This window comes from Excalfactoria chinensis, chromosome 4 (genome assembly GCF_039878825.1).
Source record: "Excalfactoria chinensis isolate bCotChi1 chromosome 4, bCotChi1.hap2, whole genome shotgun sequence".
Lineage (NCBI taxonomy): Eukaryota > Metazoa > Chordata > Aves > Galliformes > Phasianidae > Excalfactoria > Excalfactoria chinensis.
Genome location: NC_092828.1, coordinates 29,370,637 through 29,386,444, shown reverse-complemented (window position 1 = coordinate 29,386,444; position 15,808 = coordinate 29,370,637). Strand labels below are relative to the sequence as shown.

The 15,808-nt window shown below is 37.0% G+C and overlaps 1 protein-coding gene across 1 annotated transcript in view; it reads left to right on the top strand.

Annotated features, from left to right (window-relative positions):
• BANK1 (B cell scaffold protein with ankyrin repeats 1) overlaps positions 1-15,808 on the top strand; it is a 126,508-nt gene that overhangs the window by 48,367 nt on the left and 62,333 nt on the right. The window contains exon 7 of the mRNA XM_072335627.1: positions 1,157-1,353. Coding sequence (XP_072191728.1) covers positions 1,157-1,353 — 197 coding nt within the window. The remainder of the gene's footprint in view (positions 1-1,156; positions 1,354-15,808) is intronic.

Here is a 15,808-nt window from a genome sequence, read left to right as displayed (position 1 = left end):
ACTAGCAGTAGAATCTAGCAGCGATCATGTTGAAACTGACAAATCACAATACAACAAGCAACAGATGATTAGAAAGTACAGTTTGAAGGCAGAGGGAGATACTGATTATGCTTAGTATCTCATTTGTAACTTGTGGCCTCTCTTTGAGTTTTAATATGACCAAGTGTTGAAATTATAAACTTCTGTTTAGCTTTGTCCCAGTTCTCAAAGGTGAAACATACAGATTGTGATGCAAATGAATATTGTGCTATTTCAGATAAATCCTGAAAACTTTTGTCTGATGCATCCATGATGTTTTCATTATTGATAAGCAAATTTTTGCAAGTCTTCGGTAGTCATGAGAATTTTCAGAAATGAATTGTAATATGAAAACATACTTTTTCATAGTAAAACAGTGCTTCCAGATTTCTCGTATGAAAAATGTTTCTAAATCATTACATAATACACACATTTGTAAAAAACATGTCTTTGCTGTAGGATTTTCTTCCCCTTGCAAGGAAACTTATTAATAGACTGAACTACCTTTTTTTTTAAGATAGAGGGATCTCTTAAGTATGCTTAATTATCCTTTATTAAGATATGTATGTGATTTGTATGTCTGGGTAGGCTGAATTGGTGGTCTGAATCCAATTGTATGAGCTTTAACAAGACCAAGTGTCAAGTCCTGCATTTCAGTTACAAAAACCCCATGCAACACTGCAGGCTTGGGGCAGCAGAGTGGCTGGCAGACTACAGTGAGTAGAAGGATCTGGAGGAGGTTAGGACTGGATATTTGGAAGAATTTCTTCTCAGTGGTGAGGTATTAGAACCAGCTGCCCAGGGAGGGGAGAGAGCCACCATCACTGTGGTTTTTGAGAAAAAGGTAGATGTTGCACTGAGTGACTTGGTATGGTTTGATGGTTGGACTAGTCGATCTTAGTGGTCTTTCCAACCTTTATGTTTCTATGATTTGTAAAAAAAAAAAAAAATAACAAAAATATATATTACATTTTAGTAGTTGTTCTTTTATCGCCAGTTCTGTGCTGGCAGTTGGAGAAACCGTTATTCAGTAGCACTAATATTCAGAAGACTTCTGTAATAGAAGTTAGCAGGTGTTTTAAAAAAGCAAAAATGTTTTTATGAAAGCTTTGGTGCTTTGTTGTTTTTTTTTTTACAGATAGCCATTTGGAAGAATTTCCCACTCTCCTTCACTGTGCAGCCAGATTTGGATTAAAGAACCTCACAACAGTTCTACTCAAGTATCCTGAGGCCTCAAAGGCATGTAAAATAACCAATATAGATGGAGATGTTCCAGCAAGTATAGCTGAGAAGCATGGACACAAGGAAATAGGAGAATTAATCAAAGAATTGTTGGTACGTTTATGTGTTCTGTTATTTGCCATCTGTAACCAGATAACAATGATTTTTCCATTACTGAAATTTCCTAATACTTCTTTTGTACATTGTAGTTCTCCTATTGTAAAATATTGCTATATTCTTTCTACCTCAAGAAGAGGGATCAAGATGGGGTACAGCCACTTTTTCTGCACTGTTGTAATGAAAGTAAGAGTTTCTATGCTGCTTGAATTTTGGGCACTAAATGGAAGAACAGTAGATCACTTTTCAGCACCATGTGATGGTTATATTGTGAATAGTCTAGCCCAGTCATCTGGATTAGTAGATACAGATAACTACTTCAAAATCACTTCAGAAGTGATTTCTGAACTCTCTTAGCATTGTCTCTCATTTGACAAAGAGAATGTTTGTCCTGCCTTAGTTGTTCGCTTTATTTTATCTCTCTTTGTTAAATGAACTACACCTTTTTTTTTTTTTTTTTTTTTTTTTTTTTTTTTATGGTAATGCAGAAGTGTGTTTGAGCAATAGTTGCCTTTCCATGTGGAAGAAGATAACAGAAAAATGTTCTATATTCTAGCAAGCAAGCTATTGCCAATAAAAGCTAACGTTATTGACAATACAAAAAGGGATGTACTGCAGTAACTTTTGAGAGCATTCGTCTATTTTAAGTCTTTATTGTGATAGCTATAATATGAGCATAGGTTGTAATTCTTGCCCCAGATGTTTTAAACCCTAGAGAAAAAATCAGAGTAATTTTATACTAGAGAGAAAGGCAGCATGTGAAGGCTAACGGAAGTAAGCTTATGTTGGGAAGACCTGTTACAGTTTTGCTGATTATGTGATTTTTTATTTATTTATTTTTGTGTTGGACTCCATCCGTTTTTTCCTCTTCAAAGTCTGTTGCAACCATTTGTCTGTGAACATGGAGTGAGAAAGCCAGAAGTTTTACTTGCTTATTAGCCGGACATCTTGATGTAACTATGGATAGACATAGAACTAAAGGTGAATTTGCAGAAATTTACCATAATAGTTGTGTAGATTATATCGGGGAGAATTTTTAACATGCCTGGTGAAAAAAGTGCAAGAAATCTAAAAGTGAATTAAGGTTGAAAATATATAGTAAAGACTGGAAACACTGGCTGACTGATATTAGCTATTAAACCGTTTTCTATAGTCAGTGTTGAACTATAAAGGGGACTTTAGCAGTGCGCTATGATCTGATCCTCTTGAAATGGGTTCAAGGGGAAGAAAATTGCAGTCTGTAGTGCCTGGAAGTAAGACATTTTGGCAGTGGCCAAGATGCTGAATGAGAATGTACTGTTTACCCTTTCTGTTATGGTTAAACAGCTGTTGATACAGACTTGAAATAAAAGTGAGGGAGGGAAAATACCTGCAAAGGAGGAAGTTCAGGTCTAAGAGAATGTGCTCTGGCCTCTCATCTGAGGTGACAGGGCATATTTCATTACATTTACTGATACAGAGGTGATGCCTTTATATCGGGTTTTGATGCAGTAGTTAGTATCAAAATTAACTGAAGAATATTTGGTCCTCCTTACCATCTGGCATAAAGCTGTCCATGAAACCATACAAAGGTTGTCTTTCTGGTTTAAAGAATGTGTATTCTTTTTAGGATATGTAGTATACTTCACATTTTCATCTGATTCGAATACCATGTCTCACTTATGCAACACAAGTAAAAACTGGATATTGCTTCAAGTCTGCTAAATGTCTAATATGGCATTTTAGAAATGTTAGCTCCAACCTCAGAAGAAAAATGGCTTATTTGTGTCCCTTGTGATAGTGCACTTAATAACAAAAACACTTACTGTACTTATGTAATTGATGGGAATGTGGAAAAGAAATTCTTGCATGGCTCTGAGCCAAGCAAAATTTAGTTTAATCATGATCCAGGAACTTCCTGTTACATTTGCAGTATTGAAATTGCTCATTATTAGAACAGAAGTACCTTTGTACTTCACATACCTCTCGCTGTTTTAAAATTGTTACCTGTGTTTTGCCATTCCTTTTAGCAATAGTTGCAAAATATTCACAGTAATTCATCACATCTATCTTAAAGAGCAACAGGGTTCAAGAAAAATGAATGTATTAAATATATGTTCAATTTGTCTAAAAACCTGAAAAGTGCCTTTCATATGCCTTTGTACTGGGGAGTCCATTGGGGAGTCAGAATTCTTTTAGATGAGTGGTTGAAGAGAAAGCAGCGAAAGTGGAAAGGGCTCCTGCAGCTTTTATTTATACCTTCAAATCCAGAGCTTTGCCATGCTGGCCTCTTTAGTGTATGCTCAGCAGACCTGTGCTTGGAACTTTCTGGTGATGGAGTTTTGCTGGTAATACCCTTTGTGCCCAGCAGGCATGTTGCAAAGGTGCTCATGGCTTTTTTGGCCAAGGAGAGCTGTAGGACCTAACTTGCACACTGATTCATCTGCAGTACAAGTTCCCTGTATTTGTCTAAAAATCTCTTTTCTGGACCTGGATGCTGACAGTGCTGATGTGGGGAATGTTACAACCACAGCAAACAGATCTGGCATGATCAGCTGACAGGCCAGAAGCTGATCTCCTGGTCTGTGTAAGTACAAAGCACAAGGGAGGGATCACGTAACATGTAGCATGCTTCTGTTGATACAGCTGCATGAAAGAGAGAGTCAGGAAGAGATTTTTCTCTTCTAGTATGAGTGTTAGATTCAGGAACATTTGATGCTGAAATGTCCCACCATTTAATAACCTGTATAAATGTGTGCTCCCCAAAGTGATAGTGTATGCCTTGTCTCTCAGAATTCTGCATTTCAAAAGCTCCTTGATGATGTCTCCCATGCATCAAGGGAACATTGCATGAATCAATCCATTTGTGTTAAAGGTACTAAGTTGATGGAGCAGTCTCTAAAAGAGAATCTGCTTAATAGGGATTGTGATAAAGCTCTGTCTCAAATATACCAGTAATTTATTAAGCAAATTGTATTTTTATTGTATTTTAGCACAAAACTACTTAAATGGGCATTCATTTTCAATTCTAACATGTGTTTTATTAGAACTTCAATTAAATTCAGTTACCTCTTCTGTGGCATAAAATAGGAATATTACTTAACATTCTGTGATTACATCCTGAATTGTCACTTTGTCATGTGATATTATTCTGTGGAATAAAGGAATCTAGGGCTTGAATGTTTTCCATTATTGCTTTTAGATTGAATTGTTATAATCAGGTCTGTGAATTTAAAACTAGTAAGAGGAGTTAGTAACTAGAAATACTGACAGGAGCCCCTGTCTCGGAGAATCTGAAGAGGAGAAATGATGAACCTTTTAAGCCATTGCTCCTGCTGATAGCTCAAATTTCTCTAAAAATGGTTTGGCCATTTTGATGCTCGCTGTTCCTGTTTCCAGTTGTGAGCTTTTAAATCTCCACAAAAGTTCTGTTTACAGAAGAAAAGAAATTCTTATCCAGCACACAAAGGAAGACCTCAAAAACTACATGAGAAGAAATTTTTGAGCATTAGGTGACTAATAAGGGAAGTATATACAATCTGTGACCTGACCCTTTAGAACTGGAGGTTGTACTAATAGCCCCTCCAGGCATTTAAGCTTTGGAATGGGTGTCATTCCTTATTCTGACACTTCGGGATGTTAATTTCTCACTTCCTTCGTTGCGCTAGGTCATTCAGGAAGATTTCTGTGTACCCCTTGTAGTATATGTCACCATTTCTATGAAAAACACAATTCAGAAAGTGCTTTATTTGTTGTTATTGCCAATAACTTCTGATTGTTGGCTGTGGCCTTTAAAGCAGTTTCTTAGTGGTAAAATAAATGTTATTTAAATATAAAAATTGAAATAATTGTAGTCAAGACAGCACAAATTCAGTTTGTTTTTTAAAACATCTTCTGGCATTCCTGAATTGGCTGTCTAAAATTTGAACCAGAAAATGGAGGTTTGTTTCTTTTTAATCAAGACCTGTGGCCAGCCCTGTGACAATACATATCAGAACAGTGGACTGGTGGAAGCATTCCCTCTGCTAACACTGTCTGGATTTCTTAATATTTTCTATGTCTGCCTTTTTGAGGCATCTCTCTTAGGCAGCTATTGAAAACATAATGAGTATTTAATCCTGAACATTTTAGTGAAATTTCTGTGAATTTGTGTAGACTGGAGCAGTCCTCTCAAGATAGGCCTTTTGTGAGAAGTCTGCTTTCTTTTCCAGAAGGGAGAGTCACATTAATTCTTTTCCAGCTGTTGAGGGACATCCTGTAAAATCTACCTTTGTAGTTATTGGGTTTTCTGTTTTCAGCAGTTCTCTCAGTAACACAGAAGAGGATAATCTTATAAGTGGGTATAGTTTTTGTTCAGAGCTTATTTTGTAAAGATGTGTTAGGTAAGTGTTGGGGAGGGTATGGGAAATTGGTAATCACAGCCTGAACCTCTGATTAATCAGCTGAGGCAAGTGTCGGGTCAGCTGTGGGAGCACAGGTGAGAGTAATTTAGCTGTGCTCCTGGAAGGGGTGGAGCTTGTCTTCACCTCCTCTAGACCTCATTTAAGGGCTGACCACCACTAAGGCATCATCTTTTGGAGATTGCTCCCCGGTGGAGATTGCCTCAGCATTTCCCAGTGAAGGTGTCCATATCAGTGAGTTTTTCCTTATAAATAACCTTTTGAATATCTGTTATCATCTTTGTATCATTCCACCTTACAGGGAGGAAATTGTTTCTGTGATAGCACGCTGAGTTTTTATAAATACTTGGGAGCTTAAAGGATGGGTAGCCCTGTAGGCTGACATAATTCATCACTGTACACTTCTCTGCTCATATCCATCTTATTGGAAACGACTGTTAAATCAGAATCCAGGATTTCTTCAGATTATTTTTTAAATAAGAAATAATCTAAAAAACAAACAAAAAACCAATGCATTGTGCAATTTGAGGGCACTTTTTTTCTTCAACTGGTTGATGCAAAATGAATATTTCCTGATGTTTTAGCCACCATCTTCAAATCCCAGGGAATCTTTAGGTGGCAGGAACCCATTTAACAATGGTTTGATAGAGAGTTCTAGAAGATCATGAAATATAATCTTTGTCAAATATAAAAGCATTATTCTTACATCAGTGTTTGGCTTTCTGTTTTTATAAAAGGCAGTATGAAAAGGCACAGCTCCCTGCCATGAAACTATTACGTGTTCAAATCTGATCGGTCTCTTCCTAAGCTAGTAATTTTCTGCTGGATAAGGATCACATGTAACAAGATGATGTGTATACATATTAAATAATCTTGAATGAAATTAACTTGATTGACCAATCAGTTGCAATCTCAGTATTTAATTCCTTTAAATGCTACTGTAGTGTTGCCCATTGCTCATTGCTTTCAGATAGCTGGGCGAATTTGTGAGAGAGAAGATTAATCTGGTTCTAAAATTTGTGCTAATCCACTAGTGACTCCTCCTTGAAGGCTGCTGGGATAATATTCTTTCAGCAGTATTTTAGTGTTGGTAGTATGCATCCTTTAATACACTAGAAGTTATTTAACTGAAATGAAGAGCTGAACATTGTTTTCTTTTTTATACTTACTGGTGAGTAGAATTCACAAACCCTTGGTGATGAAATCAAATTCCTGAGCTTCTTGAGGAATCTGAGCAGGAAAACCTGTGAACTTCAGCCAGCTGACAGGCAGAGATCGCCCTGTGATTTCATTTAGATGTTTGTTCACAGACACCTCTTCATTTTTTTTATAAAATTTCTTGTAGAGAGGCTTTGCATTATTAGTGCTTGGATTCTTGTAGGATTTGGCTGGGGACGGGGTATTATTTTTATTTTACTGGCCATCTCTGTTTCCTCCTCTCTTTACATGTTCTCAACGGGACTTGTTCTCTGTAATTAAAAACTGGCTGGAACTTACTGCCTTTTAGGATTAGAGTGTACAACTTATGTTTAATGAAGAGATGAAGGTACTGACTGAGCACAGAGTTTGCTTTAAGGTGAAAAGCATAAATTTCTCCTTAAAAAAAGAATTACAGACATTAAACACAATTTTAAACTTTGTGTTGACTTTTATTCAAACTAGAAACCTATGCCTTATTTTTAAATAGTTCAATCTTCTGTCATAACAACCACACACACAAAAAAAAGCTGTGGATTTGGTAACCTTTTATATGAGTTGCCTATTAAAATTTTTATATAATTTAAAATGAACAAGGATAGGGTTTTTTTGTTTGCTTGTTTTTTGTTTTTTTGTTTTTTAAAGCATTACCTGGTATTTTTCTGGTCTTCTGATATTCTCCTGCTACAGCAGTGGCACAGTTGTTTGCAATTCTGTGATTCAAAAAGCTTCTACAGTTTTTAGGGAAACTTGAATGCTAATGGAAACTCAGGCAAGATGCTTGTGAATTGGGTTGTTGGAGTCCTGCTGACTGTTTGGTGCCAAGGCAGTGTTAGCAAACATGTTCAGAAAGGGAACTTTGTGGGTTGTTGGTTTTTTTTGCTTGTTGGTTGGGTGTTGCTTTTGGCTTTTCAGAAAATAGTCAACCCAGCCAGTCATTTGCATTACTAGGCGCTGAATTTGATTGAACACGTGAAAAAGGGTTGGATAACTTTTTTATGTTAATAAAAATGCCAATACAGTGCTTTACAGAAAAATGAGAAAACAAAACTGACCACGTTGTGTCATCATAAAAAATCAGTGCCATGTTACGTCAAGAAGCATGGAAATAAATATGTTCAGGCAGATAGAGACTCTGCACTAGCCTGAAGAGTTGTTAGAAAGTATATGGCAAAGATACACAGAATAACACCTGTTTTCAAAGTAAATTAGCTGTTTTTGTTTAACCTCTCTCATAAGGGAACAAGCAAATTTGACATTAGCTGTAAGATGTAATTACTCTGTTCAGCTAGTTGAGCTACTACTGATGCCAAAAAAATAAGGATTCAACAGGCTACACATTTTGTGGATGCTGGAAACTTTCAGTCACTACATGTCAAGCTTTACTTTCATCAGATGAGTATGAATCCTTCACACAAGCTGCAGACCAGTTTCAGGAGGTTAAAGGAGCTGCTTCCTGGGAAGAAGCTACTCCACAGTTGTCCATTAGAACAATTGTTTCTGGTACCTTTCTATCAACTTTCCTAACCTGTGCTGTTCTATTAACTGTTAGTAGGTGAGCAGGTTGCTCTTCTAATTATTCCTTGGATACAGACATCTTGGACACGCTAATAACGCAAAGGAAAAGTTTAGATGATTTAAAGCTCATCTGCTTATTCCAGGTTTACTGCACGAGGGAGGAGTGCTGGTGCATTCCAGTGCAAAGACAGAAGCAAATTTTGGGTATTTCTTCTATTGGATGAAATGATTTGCAGCTATATGTATAGCTGCCAAAAAGCAGATGTCCTTCAAAATAGCATGTGATCTCAGTGAGACTATCTGGAGTATGCCCTTTGGCTGCCTCCCAATGATCTGCAAATGAATCAGATATCTGACTCATCTTACAAGTTGGTAAGTACAAGGAAAGATAGCACCATATCTAAATCACCTTCCTCCAGCCCCTCAGAAGGGAAAGAGGAGTAACAAAAAACATGCAAATAGCAGAACTATTTAAAGAAGGATTTCAGCATCACGAGGGAAAATGAACAAAAATGAGAAGAGGAAGGGAGCTGTTAGTTATTGTGGTGTCACGGCATTATCCCTAGATGTAAGTTCATGGCAGGGGGGCACAGGCCCTAGGAAAAGAGGAAGGAAAAAAAAAAAAAAAAAGAGAGAGAAGCAAAGGAGTGAAGGAAACAAAATGAAGGAGCTTTGCCACACAACCTGGCTGGCCCTGGGCCATGCTCTTCAGGAGAGAGCCAGCAGATCATTCTAACAAAACACAATAGCAGTGACCTAAGGAGGAATGGTAATTTACTAGATGTTCCAAATCAAATAAAATGAGAGAGACACAAGTACCTGAAGTACGAGTCAAACTATGGCAGTGCGAAGAAAGCATGTGCTCCATGGCGAGCTGAGATGGCCAGAGGCAGAGAGTGGCTGGGGTCCAGTCTGGAGTCCCATCCCATTTCCTCCACATGCCAAGTCCTCTGGGGATGCTGCACCTCCACTCCAGGAACCCAATAATGTCCAAAATGACAGTAACATGGAACCAGGACATGAACTGTCACTGTTCTGCATAATGTTCTGGTGTGGAATACTGACAACAGAAATGACAAAACCACAGCATGTGGTAATGTAATCTTTGATCTTGAAGCACCTAATTTTTGATTGCTATTGAGAAGTCTGGAAGGAAAGGTTTGATCTCCAAACCCAAAGAAAAACTCAGGGGAAAAGCAAGAATTAATGAATAGGGTTAGGTAAGATGTTTGCTATGTCTTTAACAGTCTGAAGCTTCAGAGCTCTGCACAGCTCTAACAGTAACTTACTAGACTTCCCCACAGCTATAATTTATTGCTTAATTAGAAAAATTGTCTTTAGGCCCTACATCAATAGAATGACCACTGGGGAAAGGCATTTCTCAAAGTTACCAAGCCCATTATATGAAACTGCTTTAAAAAAAAATCCATTTGTGCCCTGCATACCATTAGTTCTGCTTAGTACAGCTGTGAAAAGTCTCCATCTATAATTCTGAGGATCCTGCACAGAAGGCACGGTCTTTGTTTTGCTGCATTCTCTTCCCACCCACATATATTATTCTACAATAAATGATTCAGTATTTCATACCCAAGACTGTAGGGTACCTAGCAGTATTATTTTGCTTTTCCTGTATTCGGTGCAAAACTTAAAAATGGTTCCCATACACTAACTCAGAACAGAATATGTGTCTCTTGCTATATATGTTTACTTTCATGAAGAAAGACAATATGCTAATAGATTGCTTTATAATACATTGATATGCAGTCATTATAATGCTGTATGTAACAGGCATAGGCAGCCATCTCTTGAGCTATTTGCCCAAGTCCTTGTGAGTATAGAAGCAGCAGTGTATGTATGCCAGAAGTTTGGGAGTTTTTCTTAGGCAGCAGAAGTTAATGGTGAAGCATAAGTTAAGAGTGAAGCATAGAACAGGATCTCAGCACTCTCTGGTGAGTCACATTGACTTGATTTTACTTGGCTTTGAGATTTCACATAATTTAGCTGTTCCTCTGTGGTCATAAGGGTGATTTGGGAGCTATCCTTCAAATATTAGTGAACAGCTTAAGAATTGTGGTTGGCCACCTGTGGCCTTCAGAATTCCAGCTGAGTACATCTGTTGTTAATAAATAACACTTTCAGAGAGCTGAAAGAATGGAAGTAGGCAGGAAAGTCTCCATGTAGAAGATGCTAGCAAGTTCCCTTCAGGTTACCTAGGAAGAAATACACAAATCACTGTCTGAGCCAGACATGAAAGTAACTTAAGTGTGATTCCTAACATGATAATTTAGTCAAAAAACATTTTTAATGACATATATTTAAAAACAAAAAACAAAAACAAAAAAAAACTTCTTCCTGCTGATGAGTTTTCATGGTGATTGTCTATGACTCCTGGCTGCTTTACAAATTGGAGTCCTGTGATGCAATGAAAAGAAGCTAAAGGTGACAAAATCTAGTACTTGTATATAAGAACTGCAGTAAATTCTGGCCAGTTTGTTCTAGGGCTACCTATCATCAGTGACAACATGATCAGTAAACTTCATAGCTGTAAAAACTGGCAATTTTAATAGATGTATTTATAGATGCTCCTCTTTTTACAAAAGTCTTTTCCACAGAAATAGGCAAATGTGGATGGAGGCCTGAGCTAGCCATGCAGGCAAAGTACAAGGGAAGACCTCCTAGACAGTCCAAAAATGATTCTGAAAGCAAATGTGATTGAGCTTATCAGTGAGAACTGCTCACCTCATTTATTATTACAGGTTATTAAATAGAGAATAGCGCGTTATATTTAATTTTTTTTCTTGCTTTCCTGTGCAGCTATTTAGTGCACATGTGTAATATAAAATGAAATATATTATTTCTTTTTTTTTTTTTTTTTTAATTAAATGACGGAGAAGTAAAAAATGATGTGCAAACTTAAACAGTTCATTGAACTGCATTGTTTTTCTGTGGCTCATGAAATATGATGTGTTTAGTTAGAACTTCTGGCACTCTGAGAAACAGGCTTCATTCAACCCTTTGGCTGTGAATCATTACTGAAGAACAAATAATGCACAGTGCTGAGAGCAAAATGCAGTACATTTTTCAGGCAGTACCTAGCTATGAGGAATAGTTAGACTTGTGAGAGGTGAAATATCTGCGGTAAACAACTGAATAGGGTTTTTAACTCTGTAAGCAGTGGTTGCCAGCAAAACAAGTAGATGGTGGAAGTGCATGTGTAAAAGCTGTAAGCAACTGGGAAAATGCAGAACTGCTGAGCTACTTTTGAACAAAGATATCCATTCCACAGAGCAGAAATGAGCATATTCAGGATGTAAATGAACAAAACCAATTCTTCATCAGAGCTCAAGTTTTAATCCACCTACCAGAGCAGAGTAGAAAAAAGACTACACAATGATTTGATATAGAGAATTTTTTTTCTTAGGAAATGATTTCTGATCCAACTACTTAAACCAGTAACTGGGGATCACTGAGAATGAAAAATATGCATTGCACAAAGTATGCTGATGTAAGTAGAGATGAGATTACGAAGTTATGAGGTACTTTGAACGTGAGCATCAAATTAACTTAGAGTGTGGCACCCTGCTCATGTAAGCATGTAGTCAATATTTGATGTTTCTAGCTGAAGTAGCATGGCCATGAGTAAAAATGTATGCCATTATACCAAGTAAATGGAGATTTAATGGAGTTTCAAAAAGTTTAAAAGATTAATATGCTTTTGAAAAGGCATGTATTAAATGGAGTGGATCATAAAGTACTTTTGTTGCCTAAAAAGGTCTGTGATGACTCAAGGGAAGGCTAGCTACAGATGACTACTGGTTATAAAGAGCTAATCCAAAATACATATATTCTGGTTTTGGTAAAAGTGAACTTTGTGATCTGTTGCAAAAAAGATCTCAAAGATTTTGTGGGAAGTAAAGGTAACAATAGTACAAAACATCAGAAGTTGCACATTCTCAGTTATTACAATGAGATTATCTGCTACGAAGTTGGGATTTCTTCTAGTGATTCCTTTACTGGAAACTTTTGAACTATTTTGGCTGAATAAATTGCAAAATATGCAAAATGATAGGAATGAATTTAAAAACAGAAAAATCTATGGTGGGGGAGGGAGGAATGTTTTATATTTTCATTAAATAAACGATATGATTGGAGCCTCGTCTAAGGCTTTTCATACACATCAAAAATATAGGCTGGGTCAAGTAAGATAATTCATTGTTGATAGTTCGTGGAAAAATTGGCTCCCTAGACAAAAGTAGACACAGATTTGTTTATATTGCTGGAGCAGAGGAGATCATATATTCTGTGTTTTTGTTCTCATTTCCCTAAGAGAGCCTCAGAAGATGTTTCAACAGCTTTCACAGCAAATTTAGATAAACTAGTGATTGGATATATCAAACCTGTTTTTGCTGAATAACACTATGCTTCACACAGTAATATCTGAAAATCAGTGGTATTTATGTGTGCAAGAGTGAAATGCCTTGCAGTTAGATTTAAGAAATTCAATGCTGCTATTCGTAATTTTAATTCTTTAAAAGCCAGTGGGGAGGGGGGGGGGGGGTAGGGAGGAAGTATTAAAAGCAACTATAGACTAACACAGCTGTAGACTTGTGTTAAATCCTGTAAATTAGCAGAATAATGCAAATAACTCATGGAATGTCAGCATCTGTATCCAAAAAAAAAAAAAAAGTAAACATAAGTACTAGAGCAATAGGGAGTGGTCAGAACTCAGTGTGAATTTGGGATCTTTTCACTAGTATAAATGTTTTTATGGTGGACTATTTCGCATGCTGACAGGAGATTACCATGAAAAGCTGAGGCATCTACTGCAGGATCTAATCCATCCAGTAGAAAAGGAGTATTGACAGCCGTGACTTTGGCATACTTTACAAGACTTATTTTATGACATATATAGGGAATGGCATGGGGTGGTTGAATGCTACTGGTTTGTTAATAAAGTGATTGTAAAAAGTTTAATTGCCAAGAATTTGTGAGTCATTTGTGATACTCAGAATTGTAATTTGACCTTTCTTTTGTATTTCTCTAGTTAACAGATATTTCCATTTCAAATACTTAATAGTTAGGAAATTCTATTATGTTCATTATAATTCAGTTAGCTGTGAAATGTTAATTGAATACTGCTACATTTGTTTAGATAATAGCTCTAGGTTAATTTGCAGGTAATTTCTGATTGGAGGAAGTTATACGTTAGATTGGTACGCAGATTATTACAGTGTTGTTTTAGCTGTTATTGATTCCATCAGTACTACATCAGGCTCATAGTGTGCTAGTTTATAGGACAGGCATATGGCTGAGAGTTGTTGGGTGGTTTGTGGAGTAAATGCTTCCTTGGTTACTGAATTCTTCAGTTTTTGGTCCCAGCATAGAGAGGAAATGTATATGAACATCCTTATCTCTAAATAAGTGTCAGTAGTGAGACTTTACAAACCAGTTCTAGTCTTTGGCTTATAAAATATATAGTTCTGTGTTCTTAGCAAAATGTTTTCTAATTTAACTCTGATTTTGATTATGTCCTTTAAGCATTGCTTTAGATCTAGTATGTGTGTATTGGAGTACGCGGTGACCTTTGCTAGAGACTAGACAAAACATCATAGATTAACACCTGTTGTTATAAATAAGAACTATGAAATTATGAAAAACTGTATTTGACCTATATATGTAAACAATTACCAAGCTGTATTCTTAGATTTTACTCCAGCCAAAAGATGTTTCAAACATTTTATGCAGAGTATGTTTGCTGTTTTTCAAGAAGTAAAGCTTGTAGTATGTATGTATGTATTACACAGATTAAAAATCCATCATCTTGGATGAGCTGCAAGAATGACTAGAAGTCTAAATTCAGTGATGTCATTAGAATCACTGCCTCTGACCTGTTAGGCTTGCATTGTGCTTCTGAGTAGGGATAAGGGATGAAGACAAATTATTTGAGATAAGAATTTTACATGTTACTTGTAATTCCACAGTTTTGGGCACCTCGGTGCAGAAAAGACATTGAGGTGCTGGAGCAGGTCCAAATAAGGGCAACAAGTTTTGTAAAGGGCTTGGAGAATATGCCCTATGAGGAGAGGCTGAGGGAGCTGGGGCTGTTAAGTCTGGGGAAAAGGAGGCTGAGGGGAGACCTTATTGCTCTCTTCAAATACCTGAAAGGTGATTACAGTGAGAATGCGGTCAGTCCCTTCTCACTGGTGACAGGATCAGGAGAACTGGCCTCAAGTTGTGTCAGGTTGGCTATCGGGGCTAAGCAGAAATCAATGGGAGGAGTAGAAATCAGTGCAGAAATACAATACTTTTTATTAATATCTGCCAGTCCTTCTTCACAGAAATTACGTTATATTTGTAAAACAGGGGTTGGTGATTTCACCATTTGGGGTTTTTTTGTGTTCCCCGTGGTGATGTTTCTAATGCTTTAGGATAAAGTTGCTTATGAAATAGAGATGAATTTGTGGGTACATTCCCAGTTCTTTACAGATTTCACAAGTGACAGTGTGGCAAGTAGCTCTTGACACAAGTTTACGTCCTCTGAACTGAGTAGGTGCTTCTGTCCCAAGGAATCCAAAAGGTAAAAAAATCAACTCCCTAGGTGAATGCAAATATATAAAAGATAATTCTGAATTTTGTGGATTGTTTGTCTGTTTTCCTGTTTGTATCTTGGGGAATTTGATTCCAGTCTCCATATGTATTTGAGTGTGTCAGAGCCCCCAAAGAATCTAGGGAGATGAAAAGTGTGCTAAGGTTAGGAAAAAACAGGTAATTAGCAAAAACACTAAGTTATTAACTATAGAAAGCTTCATTAGATTTAATCTGGCTTAGTTTTTCCTTAAAAAGAGGTTTTATTGTGCTTCTTGATTTCTTATGTAAGCGAAGGTATCTGGCTAGTGCTTACTCAGATGCTGCAGCTTGATCAGATCTGACCTGCACTCCAGTTTCTATAGGGGCAGCGCTTTGAAAATTTGCGGTCTTTGACTTGGGTGGTTTTCTGTAAATGCTTGTTGTTAGAGGTACTTTAAACTTTGGAAAAATGCTGTTGGTGAGTGCATGTAGTACCTTTCAGCACATGTAGCTTTAACAGCTGTTGAATTTGACTTTCGTAGCCTGTTCTTTTTTCATCTTTACAGATAGGGTCTTTGTGTGACAGCACGAAACCAGAATTTCTGAGCTGATATACAAAAAGACATCAGTTCTAAATGTGAGATTTTGAAAGCCAGGGAACTTGCGAGTACCAAAAATAATGACCAGAGGTGAATTTATTTCAATTTAGGAGACTGTTTTGAAGGGTCTGGTTATTACCCTAGAGAACCTCCAAACAAGACAGACAATGTGTGACATTTTATACCTGTGTC